The following is a 22,826-nucleotide window of genomic DNA, read 5'->3' on the forward strand; positions in this document are numbered from 1 at the left end:
TGTCTGTGGGAGGTGCATAAAGCAGGAGACAAATGAGTCCTGACATCTCAGAGGAGGGTGGAGGAAAGTAAGCTGATCGTTGGAAATATGAGATGGTGACTGGAGTGGCTGGTAACTTGAAAGTGTTGAATCAGTGTCGAGTCCAGAAGGCTGCAATGTGCCCAGGCGGAAAATGAGCTTAGCTTGACTTTTATTGGAACAGTATTGGGGACCAAAGGCAGAGAACTCAGAGTAGGAGTGGGCTGAAGAATTAAAGTGACAGGCAACTGGGAGCTTGCAGACTGCTTTTGGGGTACAGATGAAGAAATGTCCCGGTTCACTCTTGTAGTCTGTACAGATCTTGAGCAGGATAGAAGCACTATAAATAGTTCAGGCAGTTTGAGTCAGCTCTGGAGAAACCAGTACCCTAGGCAGGCTGCATTGCCTCTGGTTTGGAGCTGAAAGTCCTCTAGCTGGTCCCTTCCTTTCTCCAGGGCTGCTAAAACAATCTTTAGCCTCTAAATGACATCCAAAAACACAGCACAGGAGCCAAGACCGAACCTAAGATTTGCCTGGTAATTGTGATTCAGAATCTTTCAAGAGCCCCAGGATGGGAAGGCAGAAATCACCCAGCTGTTTTGCAGCGAGTTGGAACACCAGGCAATTCTCCTTTACTGCACCAATTTCCCAAATTGTTTATGAGTTAGTAACTATGACAAGCAGTTAATACATTGTTGTAATGTTACTCCAGTGCTTTCTGACCCTTTGGCTTCACTCTGAAGCCATGGTGGAGCAGGGACAGTGAGTAGTCACTTAATTATGTTGACATAAATATTTACAGGTTGCATCCAGTGCCAAGTCTGGTTTACATTGTCAGATGGTGAGCAGCCTGCTGTGAGATGAGAAAAATGATGAACAACACGTGTTTTGTTTTTTAATCTGAATTGGAAATCTTGATGGAATGTGTGATGGCCAAAATGTATAACATGCCTGTGGTTTAGAGAGAGGCTTTCCACTTCGCAGTCTGGGTAAGACACTTTTCACACAGCAACTGATGCAACCAAACAACATTTTACTTGACCAGATCATGCTAACGAAGAAACTGGTTCCAAAGAAGTCTCCTTGCCTTGCATAATGGAGGAGGCCATTCAGCCCAAGGACTCTCTGCTAGCTCTTTGGGGGGTAAAAAGCATCCAGTTGGTAATATGGCTGTGGCTTTATGGTATTAGGATTTTTTCTCTTCCTACCTTCTTAAAGTGGGTGACCATAGCCAAGGATGACTTCCAAAGGTAACATTGAGCCACAGTATTCAAATGTCAGGCAAGATAATAGCCTTACCTGAGGCCAGCCTCATCTCCACTCTTGATTAAAATTAACAATCCTGATTGAGGGGAATCCCTGCGGATTCCTTTTTGAAACCCAGTTGCGCCCCCCCAGTGATCAAATGTTTTGACTTTCCAGGGTCTGCATTACTTGTACTAAACAAAAAGCAATACATTCCATCCATTTGTTTTGCATGGTTCAGTCGTGGAGATGGACCCCAATAGCTGAAGCATTGGCATTGCCATGAGTTGTGGAAGTTGTGTCAGGCACCAAAGAGCTTGACAATGAATTTATTGGCCATAACAGGTTGATCCATCCAAAGGTTGGTCCATGCCACAGCATATTAGGTAGTACTTTTGCTTTTGTGTAGGAATATTGTGGGTTCAACTCTCTTCTGAACTGTTTGAGATACCATATCTTCAGATGAGACTGTAAGCAGAGCCCCCATCTGATCTCTCAAGTGGCTGGAGAGGATCCAATGATACAACTTCAAAGAAGAGCTGTGGAATGACTCTGACACCCTGGGCATTATGTATTGCTCAATCAATGTCACTAAAAAAAACTCACCAAAGCTCACTAAAAACTTTATTTGGCCTTCTATCTCGTTACTTTTGGGGGAGCTTGCTGTGTGTAAATTGACTTCTGTGTTTCCTTCATTACGACAGTAATCACCTTTTGAAAATATAAGATTGCCTTTAAAGCAGTTTGGGTCATCAGTGATGTGGGATAAAGGCAGGGATTTCTTATGTAAAGGTTGCAACTCTCCCCAAAACCATAGCGCCTTCTGAAAGATGATATCCTGGGCCAATTTCACATAAGAAAAGAGTGCGGGAAACTCCCCCCACCCTTATGATCAGAACAATCCTACATCTCACTCTGGCCCTGATAATGTGCCTTTTTTTTTAACGTGACTCAACATCGGCTCTTGATAGGCAGGGAGAATTACATGTCTCTGCCTTTAAAGGCTCCAGTGTTGAGCTCAAAATAAGGTGCAAAACCCAATGAGCTAGCTGAGTAAACAAACAGCAGTGCAGGCGCTGGATGGGCCTAAGTAAGCAAATTAAGAGGTTATCGATAGTTAAGGAGCAGAGAAGGCATACCTCCCTGTCAGATGAGGTTTCCTCCCCCTTCACCGTAATGCCTCATTTGTTCTCAGCCAACACAGAGGTGTGTGTGGCTCCAGGACATAGAAGCAGCTTTGTGCGTTCACACGTGATGAGTTCCCATGCATTTCCCTCAGTCTTGTTTAAGTGAGTTTTGGAAACATTGCAACTTGATAAGAGAGGCCACCAGGAGGTCAGAGTGACCAGTGGCTTCAAAAGATCCGGTATTTGGCTGAATTAATCCAGGTGGCTGTGCTTAAGTGTGTTTGATTAGTTCACTTGGTACACTTTTACTGGAGGGATTTTATTTGAAAGGACTGGCTTGTTGTGTTTAGGTGATGAAGGAAGAGATTTAAGCCAAGGAAGAATATTACAACAAAGCACAATCAAGGTTACAGCTGAAGGGTATTTTCATCAACAAGCTGCTCCTTTACCTTCATCTATTATCCAATCCTGAAGTTTGTTCTTCATTTAGTGAATTAGAGTCAACATGCCAAATAATCCTAGTTACTATAATCACTCATGCTGAAACAATTAAAACAAATCTCCATCCTCATTTCCCCGTGTTGATAATTCTAATAGATTGAACCACACACTCTACATATACAATCGTATCCAGAGTCATCTGACATATAGGTTTCTCTGGAGATTAAGATTATATTTAAATTTCCTACCCCAAATATATGATCCTCATTTCCAGTCTACCAATATATAACTTTCATTTCCAGTGATTTATATAATCATCCCTGAAGACCTTTGATATATAATCTTCTTCCCTAGCACATAATATTTCATTTTCAGCCCACATGTTTACTTTCAGCTCCCAAATATAACATTTCCACCTCCCCTGTCTTATTAACCTCATCCCAGCTCTTTCAAATAAGTAGTATTAATTCTCAGAGCCCTCCAATATATATTCTTCACCCTCAGCCACTCCAAGAATCTATGGTCTCTGACCCCAATCCCAATCTCCCAATATATATTCTTCATCCCTAAAGACCCCAAATTTATAATCTTCTGCGGTCCTTATATGTATGATCTTCAATCCCCCAATGTAGATTGTCCAATTGATAATCTTTATTCCCAGAGCTTCCCAATATATGAGCTGAATCCTGCATTTATTCTCATGTTCACATTGTCCAAAGCACTGTAGAACCAATGAAGCACTATTTGAATTGTAAAGTCAGAAGCAGAACTGTCTTTGCACAGCAAGTTCCCACAAAGAGCATCACAGTGACATTTGTTGTGATTGAGAGAGAAACACTGGAGGATCTGCAAGGGCAAACAGGCCCTTGGTTTAATGTCTCATCCAAGAGTCATCACCTCCAAAACTACAACAGTGAATGAGTGCCACACAGGGGTGTCAGTCTAGGTTTGTGTGCCTGAGTCCCTGGAGCAGGATTTGAACCCACAACCTTGCAACTCAGAGATAAGTAAGGTACCAAATGAGCCACACCTGATGCTATCTGATGCTCATATCATTGGACTTGTCCGCCAATATATGAATAATTCTGGGATCCCATGGCCAAATCCTACCACGGCATTTTGAGAACTTAATTCAGTTTAAAACTACCTGGAAATAAGGACTATATGTTGGAGATAACACAAAAATCTAACTGGTTCTCTCTTCCTATGGTGTCTCTCCACCCACACTAACAAGCTTGACTAAAAAATGAGCTGCTGGAGAAACTCAGTAGATTAGGCAGCATCTGTAGAGGGAAGCGAACCGTCGACATTTCGGGTCAAGACCTTTCATCTGGTCTGGGTGAAGGCTCTTGACCTGAAATGTTGACCGTCCATTTCTCTTCACAGATGCTACTTGACCCGCTGAGTTTCTCCAGCAGCTTTTTTTTTTGCTCCAGATTTGAGCACCTGCAGTCTCTTGTCAAGCTTGTTAGAGACATACTTTAGCTGCTCTCCAGCAAGCCATGTAAACTGCTACCATTGGTTCAAGGAGGCACTAACTGAAGACAACTAATGATGGACAACATATGGTTGACTTGCCAACTGGGCCCATTTGCAAAGGATGAAGGAATTTTAAAAAACTGATTGAACTGCTGGTAGTTTCGAAGTCTTTGACCCTGCAGTCTCATGCAACATTGGGCATTGTGGGCCGAAGGGCCTGTACTGTGCTGTAGTGTTCTATGTTTAAACTAAGGTGTTTGGTTCACTTAATAGTCAAGTTAAGTCATTTTATTGTCATGTGCACTAGCACGGTAAGGTACAGGTACAATGAAAAACTTGTAGCAGCATCGCAGACATGTAGGTACAGACAACACACAGGATAAAAATGATATATAAATTATACCATACAGTGATAAAAAGACTGTACAAAAGCAAGACCTTAATGTGGAAGAAAAAACAAAGACACAATCGAAGACAAGTCCATGGTGGTCTGTAGTATTCCATTGCTGAGGTGGGGTTAGGGTCATGCAAGTCAGTTCAAGAACCTGATGGTTGTAGGAAAGTAGCTGTCCTGAACCTGGTGGTGTGGGACTTCAGGCTTCTGTACCTCCCGCCCAACAGTAGCAGCAAGAAGAGGGCATGACTTGGATGGTGGGGATCTTTGATGATAGATGCCACTTTCTTGAGGCAGTGTCTCCTATAGATGCTGTCAATGGTGGGGGGGGCTGTGTCTGCGATGGACCAGGCTGTGACCACAACTTTCTGCAGCCCCTTGCGTTTCTATGCATTGGAATTGCCGTACCAGGCCACAGTGCAACCAGTCAGGATACTTTCACCTGTGCATCTGTAGGAGTTAAAGTACTTGGTGGGATGTTAAATCTGTTTTGGCTTCTAAGAAAGCAGAGGTACTGTCATGCCTTCTTCGTGATTGCATCTATCTGCTGGACCCAGGACAGGTCATCCGATATACTAATACCGAGGAATAATACTGATGGTCAGGACCATCCACAGTGGCTGGACTGAATATAAACACAAACAAGAGTGGGGATTGATTATGAAACGGTGTTACAGTGTTGGTAGTTTACACCTACTCACCAACCAAGCTATAATAGGTACTGTTCTTTATGGTGCCTGTGCACAGTAGGTTTCCTTAAAAACATTCTTAGCTAGACTCTTGAGGTCTATTTTCACCAAACTGCCAGGTCTTGCTCTAAAAAGCCACGAGAGACTCTGGGGATTTAGGTGATGCCCTGGGCTGTCTGGGATGCATATTTGATGAGAGGAAGCAGAAACTAGGGACGGTGCTCAGACGATTAACGCATTTCAATGTCCTTGTGTTTCCCCAGAGCAAATCTGTGTCTCCGTCCGACAGCCTGCGTGCTGAAGACAAGCACAGAGGCTCCCTCGACTACACCACTGAAGGCAAGAAGAGGAAGTGCGATGACAAAGACTCGGTGGGACATTATGTATGTTAAAGAGCTCATTTCATATAAGCAGCATGGCATTGACACCACAAGCGAGAGCAAGGGTGCTTGAATTTGAATCTCAGACTTGTGTGCAGAACACCAGAGGCCAGGTTTCACTGGCTATTGAACAACCGTGTGCATGTTCTTTCCCCCCACCTCTCCCCAGAGATATAAAGCAGGTTTCTTCTGACGCAGCTTCTTGTGAATTAGAGCGCATGTTGGTTGTAACTGTAGGGGGTCTTAGCAAGAAAATGCAATGACAAAACTGTCACAAGAACTAAGGGTGTTGCTTAACGGGAAAGTATGTGTTACAAGCAAGGTTTTAAATCTCATTAGATCTCCTGGAGTGCGTCAGAGGGTACATGGTTTAATAACAATAACTTTATCAACATGTGATGGGGAAGATATTGCATGAAGTGTGACACAGGAAATGCGTGTCATAACCACATTTATTTATTCTATCAGGGACTAGTATAAATGAGAAGAAAAACATTAGCAGGAATAGCTAGCCATTTGCTAACATCAGCCTCCTCGTCATTAAGTTGAAAAGCATCGGTTATAGTGACCAGATGTTTCCCTCAAGTCTGGGGAAAATCAGTTGCTCTAATCCTTTTATCCTTGAGTTTTGCAGCCAGTTTGTGTGACCCCAGTTCCTGTGTAAATGGAAATAGCAGGGATCATCTCCTCACATTTGTTTGTATTTCTTGATCCACATTTTCTACTTAATCCCCCAAGCCTGGAACGTGCCTCTGTATTGGTTACAGAGCCTAGTGTCATTGTTGCCTGCATTTTTTGCATCTGGAATAGCATTTGAAACATGGCCTGTGAGCCCAGGTCCCTGTTTGGACTTTGCTCCCAGAGCAATGTACTGGCCCACCCTGGTTTATCAGCAGAACAGAAATTCTAGCTGCAAAGAAAATAAAGGAAATCTTAATAGAAACTTTGTTTGTTTTGTTACTTAGATTAGAACATAAGAAAGAGGAGCCATATTGTCCCATCAGCCGCCTTCACTATTCAAGAGGCTCATGGGTAATCCTTGCCCCTTTCCCCATTCTCTCCCCATAACCTTGTGAAAAAGCTCTTGAATTCAGCGCTGAATGTACTCTATGACTGAACATTCACCACTCTCAGAAAGATCCCAAGATCTACAACCTTCTGAGAAAAGACATTTCTCTTTAACTGAATCTTAAAGGTGGTAGAGGGTCCATAATCAGAGGGCATAGGTTTAAGGCGAGGAGTAGGGGATTTAGGAGAGTTATAAGGAAGAATTTTTTCTCCCAGAGAGTGGTTGGAGTTTGGAATGAGAGGGTGGTGAAGGCAGGTACTCTCACAATGTTTAAGAGCACTTGAGTTGCCAAGGCATTGAAGGCTACAGACCAAGTGCTGACTTGTGGGATTGGTATAGATGCATACTTGATGGTCCACATGGACATGGTGCGTTGAACAGCCTGTTTCTGTGCTGTATGACTCTAAACAGCCAATCCCTTATTCTAAGACTCAGGTTGTAGAAAGTTTAGCCTGAAGAAACCAGTCTTGGATTCTGCCTGTCAATCCTGCTCCATTTTGTGTTCTCAATAGGATTACCTTTCATTTTTCTAAATTCCAGTATGTATAGGGCACCCTTACTTTCTCCTCATAGGCAAACTCCTCATCCCAGGAATGTCCAGTAAAATGTGGACTTAACTCCTATTAAATATTGCACCATTCCATAATTGCCTTTAAGTGAACATTTCCTTTGCCATGGTTGCAACGTAGTTGCAATCTACAAAATGCATTTCAACAATTTACAAAGGTTTCTTCAACAGTACATCCCAAACCCATGACCTCTACTACCTTAAGGGCAAGAGAAGTGTCTGGTTCCCCTCCAAGTCACACATCACCCTGGCCTACAAATATATCACTGCTCCCTTACTCTCACTGGGGAGAAACCTTGGGCCCCCTATTCAGTGTACCTTTATCAAAGGATAGCAGCATTTTGAAACTCCAGTTTGACACCACCATCTCAAATGAAGGATTGGCACCAATTGTTGGTCTTGCCAGAAGTGCTCACATCCCATAAGTAAATACACCGTCCTGAGCTGGAAATATATCGCCGTTCCTTCACCATCGCTTGGTCAGAATCCTGGAACTCTCTCCCTAACAGCATTGTAGGTGTGCCCACACCTCAAGGACTGCAGCGGTTCCAGAAGGCAGCTCACCACCACTTCCTGAAGGGCAACTATGGTCCTTGTTATGGGCAATTAAATGCTAGCTCAGCCTACGAAGTCCACATCCAAAAAAAGTAGAGAAAACTTTAATTCCTTATTCTTGATCTTCCTATTTTTCCTGGTTAAAAAGAATTCTATGTTTCATTAACTTCATGTGACCCTGGCTTATCCGTACAAACATTGTAAGTTTGAGTGTCATTTCAAGGCATTTATAGAATCACAGTCATAGAGCAAAAATATTCCCTTTGGCCTACCATGTCCATTGATGGATCACCAAAAAAGGACCATGAGCATTATCATATGTTTATTGTTGAGTCGTTAATCAGTTGGTAGCACTCTCAACTCTGAGTTGGTAAGTCATGAGATCAAGCCATGTTTGCAATAATTCACCACTGTGGTACAGAGGGAGTGCTGCATTATCAGAGCTGAATTGTTAACTGTGATCTTGACTACCTTCCCGAGGAATGGATGGTAAATAAAATTCATGGCTTCTTATTAGGGCTGTGGAGGGTTCTCCCACTGACCAGCATTTAACTGTCCACAATAATGATCAGTTTATTTATTTCATTTGCTGTTTGTGGGTCCTTGCTGTACAATCATTGCCACATTTCCTACACTATAGCAGTGACAATGCTTCTAAAGTACTGCAAATTAGAAGAGCACTTTAAGTTTATTCTGAAAGGTACTATATAAATGCAGGTCTTTCAGATTGTGAAGCCATAGGTTATATGAAGTTACATCCGCTTTCTCACTGTGAGTAAATCATGTGAAAAGTAACCCAGGGACATACAAAAGCAAATACCTATACTAGTGAGAACTTGTATTTAAGGAGAGATACCCTTGTGCCACATTTTGAAATTCCCACGGGAATCTCGTTAGTGCTAACTGTTCAAATGATTTTGTATTAAATTGAATGGGTCACACAGCAGTGAGCAATCTCACACCTCATTTGTCACTGGTTCAGCGCATCTTTTTCTACAGACACTTCATAAAGGGAAAATGCTACAGTGATACAGATCTTTTATTAAAATTAATTTCCCTCCTATTGTGCAAAAGAAAATAATCCATTGGAATACAGAGTGCCCAGATAAACCTTGTTTCCTGCTCATTTGCACAGTTGAGACTTCCATTGTCTAACTCCTGGGGTGACACAAACTCCCAGTCTGCCTCCTGTGTGCCTGTTCCTGAATATCCCAAGGTTTTTTTGAGTGTTTCTCAGGCCTTTTCCATAATGGGGTGATGGGGGTTCCATTGTGCATAACTCACCCTAATAACAAAGCTGTAGCAGCCTGTTCAAAAGGCTTTTCTCCCTTAATTGGTGTGTCCTGGAGTTACTAATATTGTACGTTTATTATCAACAATCCAGTAAGTGCTAATTGAAGGCTTCCTCCCTCTATTTTTTTTATTTCAAGTGGGGTTGAATGACTCCTAACCCATCGTGACTGTTACTTAAGAGGCTGCCTTTCCATAAATCAAACACCTAACCCCTTCCTCCTTTAACACAGCACTAATTGCATGGCACAATTTCAAAGATGAGCAAGGAAGTTCTCCCCAATATCCTGACCAATATTAATCTCTTGACTAACACCACATTATCAGGATATCTGATCTTTATCACATTGCTGTTGGTGAGAGCTTGCTGTGTGCAAATTGGCTGCCAGGATTCCAACCTTATAAATAGTGGCTGGACTTGAAGAAGTACTCTGTAGGCTGTAAGATGCTTTGGGACACTGCGAGAGGGATATAAAAGCCACTTGGTAAATGTGCATCGTTTTTTAACAAATTGCTCCAGAGCTGCAACATTTACATCCTACAGAGCCTGGGACATTGTGAGGTGATGAATGTTACTCGGTGAATGGATTTCTATTTTGCAACATGCTGTGATGTGAAGAAGACTTGGGTGCTCTGTGTTGATACACATGGAAGTTCTCAAACAAATATTTTCTCCCCTGAATGCATCAAGATGTGGCTTCCCCATTCATCACTAAGTCTCCACAGCCACGTCCCATTCCAGAAGCTAACACAAAAGATCTCGGACGAGCCTGCATACTAAGGGGGGGTACTGTTGGAGTGCCAGAAAAGATCCCATTCACTATTTTGAAGAGCAGGGGACAATAACTACACCAATCCCTACATCATAGAAGGTCAAAACAGAATATCTGATGTGGTTGTGGGATCTGGCTATATGCAAAAAACATCTACATTTCCTACATTGGAAGAGCAGACTACATTTCAATAGTACTTAATTACTTGTAAAGTGCTTTTGGATCCACTAAGATGCCACATAAATGCAAGTGTTACCTTGTTGCTAGCCCCTATTTTCTCTTGTAAAGTTGGTTACCATTGGAAAGCCAACAACTAGAGATATTTCTTACCTTCTCATACTAGTACTGTGTCTACCTTTGTGAGGGCAAAGTTCATCTCATTTATATTGATAATGGGCCATTGTTGGTGCAGATGGTCTCAATACCGCACTCACTGATATACCACAGAGGCACAAGGGTTGAGTTATTGGATGAGTATCCAGAGGCCTGGCCTATTGATCAGGAGACATGAGTTCAAATCCCATCACACCGGCTGGTGGATTTAAATTCAAGTAATCATATAAATCTGCAGTTAAAAAGCTATCATAAGTAACTGAGCATGAAGCTGCTGGATTGTCAAAACCCATGGCAGTTCCTTCAGGGAAGGAATTTGCTGCCTTTACCTGATCTGGCCTATGTTTGACCCTGAGCAAACCAGTCGGCCCTGGGGCATTTAAGGATGGGCAATAAATACTGACTAAGCCAGCAATGCCCACATCCTGTGAAGGGATGAATTAAGAAACACTTGCAGGTGTTATTTGCTGACGAGCTCCCTGATAATCTGGTTGTTAAGGAAATCTGGCCTCTGGAACATCCCTGAATTTAATCATTTCACCATTGCTGCCAATGCCCTAACTTCTGGAATTCCGTCCTTTAAACCTTTTTTGTCTCTTTTTCTTCCAAGGCAATCCTCAGAACCCTAAAATTTTAACCACGTTTTTGGCCATTTTCCCCTAATGTGGCTCAATTCTTGTTTAATAATGTTTCCGTGAAACATTTTGTGATTTTACTGAATCAATGATGATATATTATTACAAGTTGTTAATAAATGTCTAGCCCGCACACAGCGACGAAGTGGTGAGTTGTGATCTAAAACCACCCCATATCGAATGTTCCAGGTGTGGTATTTTGATGCTGTGTGCCTTGTGTCAATGCAGCACCTGTATAAAGGCCCTTTCAGTTTCTACCCTTGCACATGCTGCATAAACACAACAGCCATTTCATCCTTCCAATCTCTCTACAGTTTGCTCATTGGCACATAAGCACTGCAGAAATCCATTTAAAGGCATGACTAACTTTAACTTCGTGCCTCACACCTCCGAATAAAATCATTTCAACAGGGCTCAGCGTGGGGTTCTGGAGAATTAATCCAGCTCCTTGCCTTTTTCCAAGGGTGTCTTTCACTGTCAAGCTGCCCCACTCCCAGCACATTACTGCCCTCTCCTGGTCACTGCCAAATGTGCAGCTACAGTTGCCAGTACTAGAGCTGTACCATTTCATAGCGTGGACCTTGGATAGAGCTGGTGTGTAAGTTCTACTTACGGTTACAGAACACAAGATCATTGGACAGAAGTGCTTTATTCTAACTCTAATGGCTCGGAACTCACTGCTTGCAATGCTTACACCAGATATACACGTGATCTTGTTGCTATGTCCTCTGACCGCATAACTTATTTACATACAAATACACTGTAGAGGCATCTGCTCCACCGTGAGATTAAAGTAGAATAAAATACAGTAGTAAATATTCCCCTTTGTGTACAAAATACTTGCTGAGAGTCCTTTTAGTTGTGTCAGAGTGAATTGAAGCCTTGAAGCTGCAGTGTATGTAAAAGAGTGCTGTAGAGGGCTTGGATCTTATTCTTCTTGCGTAACTACTGGTCTTCTTGGCAGTTTAGTCAGGAGATCTTGCAATAAAAGCCCAGTAAAATGTGGTTGCTATTGGCCTTGATTTTTCTGATTTCCTGCCCACATCCCAACAGCAGTGCAGCGAGTGGAGCCCGCTGCCTCAACGTTCCAGTGACCTGGGTTCAATCCTGACCTTGTGCTGTCTGTCTGGAGTTTGCACGTTCTCCCTATGACCGAAGGGTTTCCCTCAGGGCTCCAGTTTCCTCCCATATCCCAAAGGTGATCAGGTTAGCAGGTTATTTGGCCATTGTAAATTTCCCCTCATGTGTGGGTAAGTGGTAGAATCTTGGAAGTTGATAGCAATGTGGGGAAAGTAGTTTTATAGGGAAAATTAATGGGGAAATGGGATTGCGTAATGACCCAGCGCAGAACTGATGTGCCGAAGTGGCCTCCCCCATGTCGTATGGAAATATGAACGTATGAACAATTTGCATTTGCATTCAAAAAGATCTACCACAGGGCCTTACCAGTTGATAACGGAGATAGTGCCAGTGATCAGGACACTGGTAAAGGTGTGCTATCAAGCTTTGGTGAGGCTGCTTTCTTGGAGGATAATGTGGAACTCTAGTAGTGTGCACATTCATGAAGGAAGGCCACATGGGACATAAGAGCAGAATTAAATCTTTGGGCCCATCGAGTCTGCTCTGCCATTCAATCATGGCTGATTTTTTTTCAACCCCATTCTCCCTGCAACACTTAAGCCCCTTACCAATCAAGAACCTATCAATCTCTTCCTTAAATAAACCCAATAACCTGGTCTCCATAGCCCTGTGTGGCAACGAATTCCGCAGCTTCACTGCCCTCCAGCGGAAGAAATTTCTCCTCAACTCAGTTTTAAAGGGGTGTCTCTTTATTCTGAGGTTGTGCCCTCAGATCCTAGACTCTCCTACTAATGGAAGCATCCTCTCCACATCCATTCTATCCAGGCCTTTCAGTATCCAGTAGGTTTCAATGAGATCCGCCCTCATTCTTCAGAATTCCATTGAGTACAGGTGCAGAGACACCAAACACTCCTTATACATTAAGCCTTTCATTCCTGGGATCATTCTTGTGAACGTCCTCTGGACCCCCTCCAGGGCCTGCACATCTTTCCTTAGATATGGGTCCCACAATTGCTCACAATGGTACAACGTTGATTGTCCCTGCTTCCACCTGTACCCCCGTAAACAGACAATGGGCACAGAAAGAGACAGGAGTGGGAGGGTAGGTGTAGTAGTCAGAGGGTGCCAGCAACCAGCATAGTTCTTCAATACTCTGCTCTCAGAGCAGTGTTAGTGCAGGTCAGGTCCCTGCCCACTCTGTGGCCTGTGTGAGACTGGGGGAGAATCATTTAAAAGTAAAGGAACGTTGCACTCACCGGATAAAAGAGCCCAAATTGTGTCACTTCCACAAACACACTCGTCCCAAGCCTTGATCCCACATTGGTCAGTACTTCTTCGTGAATTGGCTGCTTTCTAAGCCTCTGTTCTTGGCTTGACTCTGAAGGTCACTGACCTTCTGATTTGGTTGCTAAGGAACGTGACTGTGGGCCTGTGGTAGCAGCTATTAACTTCAATTTGAATTGTAAGAGCGAAGGGAAGAGAAATGGGCTCGGCTCCAGTTTCAAATGGCCCACACTGGGTGCTGCTATAATGACTACTTTTTATTATCATCTTTCGTGGGCCAAATGGAGATTTGGCCCGGGAAGCGATGAACAAATCTGGGGCCTCCAATGAGCTTTAACTGTTGCCAAGTGGCCAATCAACTTGCTGGCAGGAGCCTGCTTTGTTACCATTTGTTGGGGAGGATCCTCAGACAGTTGCATTAAACCAATGATGTGACCAGGACATTGTAAACAGTCTGTCTGGAGCTGGGCTCCGGTGAAGCGCAGTTACAGCTCTTCCAGATCACGGGCTGTGGGAGCATAGAGAACCACAATTACAGCAGAAAGGCTTTGATGAAAGATGAATGTAGTGCAAGCTGAGAATAGTGATCACTTCATGTTGTTTGGGGACTGTGGCTTTTGTTTTTATCAGACTGTCTCCTAGCCAGATAAGCCCAATGAAGGTTCTAATGACCATATTTCCCTCTGTTGCAATAATAGATGGTTCATTGCAGCCATTGAACTGTTTCAGCAGAGGAAGCCATTTGGCCCGACAAGTTCGTGCTGACTCCAAGTAGATCAATCTATTCAGTCCCATTCCTCTGCTCCTTCCCCACTGCCCTGCATATTATTTTGTCTCAAATGCTTATCCAATTTGTTTCTGAAAGCCCTGATTGAGTCTGCTTCCAATCCATCTGACATGCCGGTGTATCATTCTGCATCACAAGCTCATGGAGAATCCTAGAATTGTTACAGCATGGACAGAGGCCTGTTTGCCCATTTAGTTTGTACAGTTCTATACAAGAGCCATCCAGCTATTCCCATTCTTCTGCCTCCATCCCGTAACCTTGCCAATTCTTTCCTCTCAGATATGTATCCAACTTCCCGATAACTGAATCTGCCTCCACCACTCCCCCACGCAGTGCATTCAAGACCCCAACCATTTGCTGCATGCAATAAGCTTTCCTCAGTCACTTCTACCAATCACCTTTATTCCACGTGCCTTGCTCTTGACTTCCCCACCAATGGGAACAGCTTCTTTCGATCTACTTTGTCAGAGCCTTCATGGTTTTAAACACCTTCATCAGATCCCTTATGACCTGTTCTGTTCCACATAGAACAACCTCAGCTTCACTATTCAATAAAGCCCCTCGTCAATTGAGTAAATCTCTTCTGTATCCTCTCTAAAGACCTTACACCTTTCCTAAAGGGTGGTATCAGAACTGAACACAATGCTCCAACTGGTTTATCAGAGCCTCCTCGTGCCTGTACACTGTTACCATTTATAAAGCTCAGGTGCTCTTTCTCAACCTTGCCCATCACTTTCAACAAAATATGCACATGTACCCCCAGATCTCTCAGTTCCTCTACCTCAATTCGAACCATGCTCTGTAGTTAACTCATGCTTCCCACCAGAACGTAACACTTTGCATTTTCCAGCATTTAACTGAATCTTGCACCTGGTGGTGTTATTACGGTGTAAAATAGCACATATGATATGCATTTTATTTTGGTTGAACAAATGCATGGTACGTCCAAAGGATTTATTTACCGACTGGTTTATAGGGTGTGATAAACCTGCTCACTAAGGAATGGTTGGTATTGCGAAGGTTTCCCAATCCCTGGCACTGATATTGTTTTTTCTTCCCATTGTTACCCAATTTCAAAATAGAACAAAGGATCAGTCCATCTTGCTCCCATTTCCTCTCTTTGTCCAAATCGCTCTCTCGTGCATTGCCAAGGTGTTGCCATTCAATCACAGATCCCGTGATTCTTGGCCAACCATCAATTTATTCTGGCAAGAAATAAAAAAAAACAAAATGTTTGGAAGCTGTAAGCCACAGTAACTTTGCATCAACTTATCCAGAGATGCAAAAGTGAAAATAAATCTCAGGGAATGTTAACCACAAGTGATTAATGTGTAGGATAGAACCAAAGCATTTGCTGGTGGAGGTTCTGTGTTTCTGAACCAGTGACATCTTATTATCAGCCAGGCCTGTTGGAAAATCGGAGGCAGACTGCCCATGACCTCCTGGAAAGAGATGCCCATGGGCAGTGCAAACTCAGGAAATCATTCCCTTGTAATCTTAGTGATTGAAGCTATTCTGTGAAATATTGCCAAGAAACATACTTGCGTGTCCTTTTAAGTTTGATCTGTTCATGTATTAAAACTCAGTCAGGAAATATTGGGAGGGGAATTTCCTACAGCGTCCATGCACTCTTCATATTGCACAGCCTTTGTGTAACTGCTTACATCAATTTCTCTTTTATAAATAGGACAGTGACGGCGATAAGAGCGATGATAACTTGGTCGTGGATGTTTCAAATGAGGTTTGTTTTTTTTAACATTGTCAGTCAATAAATCACTAATATTAAAAATGATACACTTTGACTTTGTATGATTGGCCAAAGACATTGATACTAGAAATTTGATTTAATTTTCTAAAATCTGATGATATCTGAGGGGTCGCTTTTAAATTTAAGGATTGGACTAGGGGAGGTTTCTGTCACTGGAAGGAGAGGTGGGGTCCAAAATTGGACAACATGCATATGACAATCATTTAACATGCTTTCAATTCAATTCAATAGGTCCATGTTACGTTAAGACCGTTATTACCATAATTAGGCCATTCGGCCCATCAAATCTGCTCTGCCATTCAATTATGGCTAATTTTTTTTATTGAATTTTCTCAAACCCATTTTACCGTCTTATCCCCATAACCTTTAACCCCCCCCCCAAATAAATCAAGAACATATCAATCTCCGCCTTAAATACTCGCAATGACTTGGCCTCCATTGCCCTCTGTGGTAACAAATGCCACGGATTTATCACCCTCTGGCTGAAGAAATTCCTCCACATGAGCCTCCTCCTGTTGCTCTTCACCTAAGTCCATCAACTGTTCTTTTCTCCCTCACGTGTCCAGTAGCTCCATGAGTGCATCATAATATGTAAGTGGGTCACTCGCTGTGATTGGGAGTCTACAGACTATCCAGTCTCTGGGGAAAGACATTCCTCCTGAACTTCCTCTGAGATTTATTAGTGACCAACATATAGCTTTAGTTCTAGTCTAGGCAGCAAATGGTAACATTTTTCGTTATATATCCTATTAAATTCTTTGATGATCTTGAGATTTCTTTTCTGTTGAGATAATATTCAATTCTTGAGTTCATTTCATTTGAGTAAGTCTCTTTTATACCTTCTCGGGTACTCTATATCCCGTCCAACGTTGGCTTGTCTTGAATACAGGATCCATCATCTCCACAAGGCAGTCCACCCCACTCTCCCCGAGGGAACGGGCTGGACAAGTTTCACCTCCTGAGGAAGGATGCTCCAAGCAGCCCTGCATCTCTAGCCTCATCGCGCAGCACACCACCCGCCAAATCCAAAGAGCCAGGCCTGGTAAGTAGACTCTCCTTTTGTGAATTGAATGAAGTTTAGAGACAAAGCCAGGCCTTTTGAGAGTTGAATGGTGCACATGACCTTCAGCTGTGGGTCAGTGAGTGGAAATGTCCCCCCTCCCTGACAGAGAAGGTTGACAGTACAAGTCCCACTTGGCAGACTTGGGCACAAAACCTAGGTGGACTTTCCATTCAAGTCTCAGGCAGCACAGTGGCTTGGCTGGGAGAATGGCTGCCTCACAGCACCAGACACCCTGGTTCATTCCTGACCTCAGGTGCTGTCTGTGTGGAGTTTTCACATTTCTCTTTGTGACTGTGTGGATTTCATACGGGTTCTCCAGCTTCATTCCACATCCAAAAGACATGCAGGTTGGTAGGTTCATTGGGCACTGTAAGTTGTCTATAGATGAATGGTAGAATCTGGTGGTAGTTAATGAGAATATGGGGAGAATGTAAGAAAGGGGTTAATACAGGATTGGTGTAAATGGATGGTTGATAGCATGGACTCGATGGGCTGAAGGGCCTGTTTCTGTGCTGTATGACCATGAGTGGGAAGAGTACCTTTTCCTTGGATGAGATATTAGCCCAAGGTCTGGTATACACTCAGGCATGATGTGGTAATATTTTGGAAAAAGGGAAAAGTCCGTCCTGGTATCAAAGCTAGTGTTTATTTGCTAATTTTTATATTGGTGTTTACGGGGTGTTGCAGTGCCCAAGTTGGTCACATAGTAGATGCATAATAAGGCTTGGACAAGAGGTGGAAGCTCAGTTGTAAGATGAATTCAGGTTTGTTCTCACCATTGCTTTATCTAATTTTTCACAGAATGAGAAGGCCACCACTCCGGTCTCTAAGTCGATCACCCCTACACCCCGGAGTGATTCCTTAACCCCTGGGCCAAGTTCTGCGTCTCGATTGCGACAAATTTCCAGTAAACCGAGTGTGGATGCATTGGGTAAGATATTCCTCCCTGTTCTTCAGGAAGTGCTGAGCAGAGCACACATGACTCTTTTTAATTGAGAAACAGGGCCCAATGTGGAAGGTTGTATTTGTGGAAATGTGTGCACACATTGTACATGCGAATGCAAGGGAATGTCTTTATCCCCATGAAGCTATACTACAGAGTGAATGTGCTTGAACGGTTGTGGTGGTTGTTGTAATAAATATAATAGCGTCAAGGTGAATGCGCATTTGCAGCCTCAGTTATATTGCATTGACCAATCTGAGTCCAACTTGTTGCATGGTGGTCATGCAGACTAGTTTGATAGTGAGACTTTTTCCATGCTATACATACATACACTCACACTCACACACACTCTCTCTCTCACACACACACACACACACACACACACACACACACACACACACACACACACACACACACACACACACAGTAGTTATATTAATTTTTGTATTTCTTTGAATTCAGATCTAATTTTAGACCCAAGACTTATTACACTGAGTATGAATTTGCATCAATTTCTGTACATGCATGCTCACAGCATTACGAAAGCAAATATTGAAAGCTAAAACTCAAGGAACTTAGTGAACAGCTTGCTGAACATTGAATCCAGATGAAGGGTCTCAACCCAAAACGTCGACTGCCCATTTCCCTTCACAGATGCTGCCTCACCCGCTGAGTTCCTCCAGCAGTTTTTTGCTCCAGTTTCCAGCATCTGCAGCCTCCTGTGTCTCCAGTGAATATTTTGGCATATCAGTATAAGGGCAAACCAGTTCCTGCAAGCCAGGGATATTAGAGTTCCTTTCATGTGATGAATTGCACAGATCTGGCGCTATTGATCATGCTGTCTTGCAAATTTGACACAATCAGTGTGAGCATGAACATTCGGAATCTATGTATGAGTGACCAATAGGAATGTGTCACAGAATGTGCGCTGATTCTACTTGGCTCCATCACTGGAAGTGTATCGGACCCCATGTGAGCGGAAATACATCGATTTAAAGGTTTGGTCGGAACTTGAGGGGGAACTTTTTTTAACTGCATAGGGTGGTACAAATATGGAAAGAGCTGCCAGAGAAAATAGTTGAGGCAGTTACATTAACAGCTTTTAAAAGACACTTGGACAGGTACATGGATATGAAAGGTTTAGAAGGATATAGGCCAAACATGGGCAAGTGGGACTAGCTTGGATGGGCATCTTGGACAGCGTAGACCAATTGGGCCGAATGGTCCGTTTCTGTGCTGTATGACTCTCTGCTTTAATTTGTTGTCTGCCTGCATGTGAATATGAATACATTGAATTAGTGAGTGTGTCTGTTGGTTTGAATGCAGGGCAGTTACCTCCATTGGTGTGAGCATGTATGCATTAATTTAGTATCCGTTTGTTTGAATGTGAGATAATGCCCACTAAGGTCTGTTACTGTGAATGTGTGCGATTGCATCCTTCTGCATATGTTTTTTGTATGTAAAGGTACATTGTACATTAGAGGGTATTTGTAAATGGTTCTCTCACATGTTTCAACACAAAGGTCTAAGGAGCCCACTGACCGTCCCAGGCCCCTACCCAACGCCATTTGGAATGATGACACATGCAGGAATGAACGGGGAGTTGCCCAGCCCTGGGGCCTACGCAAGCCTCCACATCTCACCTCAAATGAGCTCTGCAGCTGTGTATGGGCGATCGCCAATGGTAAGCACGCGGACTCTTTTTGAGCATTGAAATGATGTGTTGTCTCTTAATGTGTCCAGGATCTGCTGCACTCCACGTGTGCTCCTGAATTGATACAAGGAGCCTTTGGAAATGAAATATATGTTGGATGAAATGTGGTATTTGTAACAATCTTGTTATTCGTTTACCTCATCTTAGTGCAAAGATGCAGTTGCATTTATTTCAGTTTGAAGTCCACAACGTAGACTTAAAATTTCACATAATACCAAAAGAGCTCATCTCTAAACTCTTAGACCTTGGCCTTGGGGGCTCCCATCTGCAGCTGACTTCTAGACTTCCTGACCAGCAGACCAGTGGTGCTACCACATTCTTGGACTCGTAATTCTATCTCTGTTATTAATTCCATTATCTTCACTGTAGCATTATTTTTGCACTACTTCAGATTGCACTGCAATCTTTGCACCATTCTGTTGTTCTGCACTTGTAACTGTATTTACTATTTATTTATTTATTATTACCATGTATCCTGATTACTCTGTGAGCTTCATGCGAACAAGGAACTTCGTTGCACCCTAGTGTGTAAAAACTAATCTAAATCTAATGCATGTTAGCAACCTGAAACAATGACCTAGATTTAGTGGTCAGTCTTGTGGAAAAGATGCTCGCTCTCCGTCTTGAAGAAACCAGCCCACAAATATCTAGTGATCTGTGGCATTGGATTCTCTATTTCCTACAAGGGCGTCAGGTCAAAGGGACCTGTTGTGTCCAGCAGCAATATTTAATTGGTAGAGCAGCTTCAAAGAAAGATTTTGTTTATTGGCTGCTGAGGATGTGGCAGAGACAGAAACCATCAGCACATTTAAAAAGAGCCTGGATGAGCACATGAAGTGCTGTGACCTTCCAAGAACGAGGAACTGCAATTAACCCAAAGTTCATTTCTGATTGGCATAGTCATACTGGGCTGAATGGCCTCCTGTGTTGGAAACTTCTGTGATGTCATCAAGCTGGGTGGTTAACTTTTTACAAATTTCACAGAGAACCCAATAAAGATTTGAAGACACATATATGATCAAAGTAAAAGTGAGAACATGTTTAATGTTAAAATCCATTATATTTTGGAATATTTATTAGAGGAAAGGTCAATGTAAATATGTAAAATTAGTTTTTTTTTAGAATCCAAGGATCCAGGAATCCAAGGCTAATAGTTATGGGTAAGGATGTCAATGGAAATTTTGATCTATTACCTAACACTTCCGACATATTTTGCAAAACTAGCTTATAAACAGCTAAAATAGGGAACCAGAGTATAGTACAACAAATCCCAGCAGATTCCAGCATCTGCAGTCTGTTGTGCATCCATAGTATAGTGGTTTAGTTCCTTCACTAGCGTCCAGTGGCTTGGACCATTGATTCAGAAAGGTGAGTTCAAATTGACTATGACGTTAGTGGAATTTAAATTCATGAATTAAATAAATCTGGAATAAGTAAGTTGATAATAGTAATGATGAAACAACTCAGCTGTCACAAACATCAACTCGTTCACTCGTGTTCTTTGGAGAAGGAAATTAGCCGTGTGACTCCAGACCCACCAACAGGTCAGTTCAGGGACAATCAGAGACAGTAAACATTCACATTGCCAGCGAGATCCACATCCTGTGAACCAGCAGGAAATTTCAGCTGATTGTTGTTAATTTTGGTGGTGAAGGATGCAAACAGGTGGAAAGTTGAATCACGATAAACCATGTCAGGAATCCTAAAGTTCTGTCAATTTCATGACAGTGAGACAGTGAAAGTAAATGATTTTGCCTTCATTACAGCAGCAGAATCAAGACCATTTGATGTCTCTCCAAAGGTGCTGTCTACCCTGTGACAGTTTTGGGATTTTTTATATACTTTTGATTTCCAGCATTGTCATTAGGCTTTTGTGTCACTGTTAAGAAATGCGTACAGCCTCATTTTCACCTCCTAGCTGTCAACTAGTTACAGTGTATTGATTGCAATCACAGGACAGGTTACTCCAGATGACTGGGAATGAGCAAAGGGACTATAATTTAATTGAAGGGGAATGGGTTATGACAGAAACCACAAAAGCAACAGCTTATCCAACCTCAGGTCGAATTACTAGCTGGTTCCTAAGATATTTTTCTGGAATGTACTTCACAGTTTGAGTTCTATTGCAGTAGGTTGGCAGCAGGAAGGTTACAATGATTGACAATTGTGAGCATGCATTGTTTCAAGAATGAAGAGATTATTTCTGCTTCACCATCTATAAGCAGGTATAAAATGGGAAAGTGTAAGTAATATGATAGGCCCACTGAGGCAGTATAGCAGGGGTGGGAGGAGGGGAGAATAGGTTAAAGAACTGGCCCAGCTACTATGGTGACTTCTTAACCACATTGTACAGAACTCCTGAAACAAGTAGAGTCAGTCATGGAAGTGTTGCCAGGGATAGTATAGCAGAAATATTTAGCAAGTTTGTTTAAAGCTGCTTTCCCTGGTGTGTTAGTGTAGTTGCCATCATTGCACTATAGAACAGTACAGCACAGGAACAGGCCTTTCGGCCCACCATGTCTGTGCTGAGCATGATGCCATGATCCATATGCCTCCATTCCCTGCATATTCATGTACATATCTAAAAACCTCTTGAGTGCCACTCTTGTACCTGCTTCTCCTACTGCCCCTGGCAGCCCATTCCAGGCACCTACTACAGTCTGTGTAAAAACAAAATTGCCTTGTACATTTCCTTTAAATTTGCCCCCTCACCTTCAAGCTATGTCATCTAGTATTCAACATTTTTGCCCGAGGAGAAAGATTCCACCCTATCTATGCCTCTCATCATTTTATAAACTTCCACCAGGTCTCCCCTCAGCCTCTGACGCCCCAGAGAAAACAATCCTGTCTCGTGGAAATGTCACCAAGGCCAGTAAAGTGCAGGTGTACAAGTACCCAGCAAGTTTATTTAAAGCAGCTTTCCCTGCTGTATTAGTCCAGTTGCCTTCATTACACTAATTCCTTTACTATCATGGAGGAGTAATTTAAAACCAGGGACTTCTGCTCCAATGCAGCATGTACCTATAAGGGGAAGTTGCAGCAACAGGGAAGTCCATGGCTGTCACCTAACAATGTCAGTTCCCAGAGAAACTGCAACCATTGGAAAACTTGACAAACGATGGGACGTTTCCCTGCAAAGCCCCTGATGTCTGATGCAAAACCACGTCGGTCCATGATTTTCCACTCAGTTT

General features: G+C 42.8%; 1 protein-coding gene across 5 annotated transcripts in view; it reads left to right on the forward strand.

Moving 5' to 3' along the window:
* LOC127582672 (transducin-like enhancer protein 4) overlaps positions 1 to 22,826 on the forward strand; it is a 180,018-nt gene that overhangs the window by 135,751 nt on the left and 21,441 nt on the right. For 4 of the 5 annotated variants that reach the window (XM_052038192.1, XM_052038193.1, XM_052038194.1 and 1 more), the window contains exons 9-13: positions 5,657 to 5,776; positions 15,835 to 15,888; positions 16,805 to 16,957; positions 17,780 to 17,909; positions 19,445 to 19,605. In XM_052038192.1, coding sequence (XP_051894152.1) covers positions 5,657 to 5,776; positions 15,835 to 15,888; positions 16,805 to 16,957; positions 17,780 to 17,909; positions 19,445 to 19,605 — 618 coding nt within the window. The remainder of the gene's footprint in view (positions 1 to 5,656; positions 5,777 to 15,834; positions 15,889 to 16,804; positions 16,958 to 17,779; positions 17,910 to 19,444; positions 19,606 to 22,826) is intronic. The other variant, XM_052038195.1, reaches the window with a different exon arrangement.

This window comes from Pristis pectinata, chromosome 24 (assembly GCF_009764475.1).
Source record: "Pristis pectinata isolate sPriPec2 chromosome 24, sPriPec2.1.pri, whole genome shotgun sequence".
NCBI lineage: Eukaryota > Metazoa > Chordata > Chondrichthyes > Rhinopristiformes > Pristidae > Pristis > Pristis pectinata.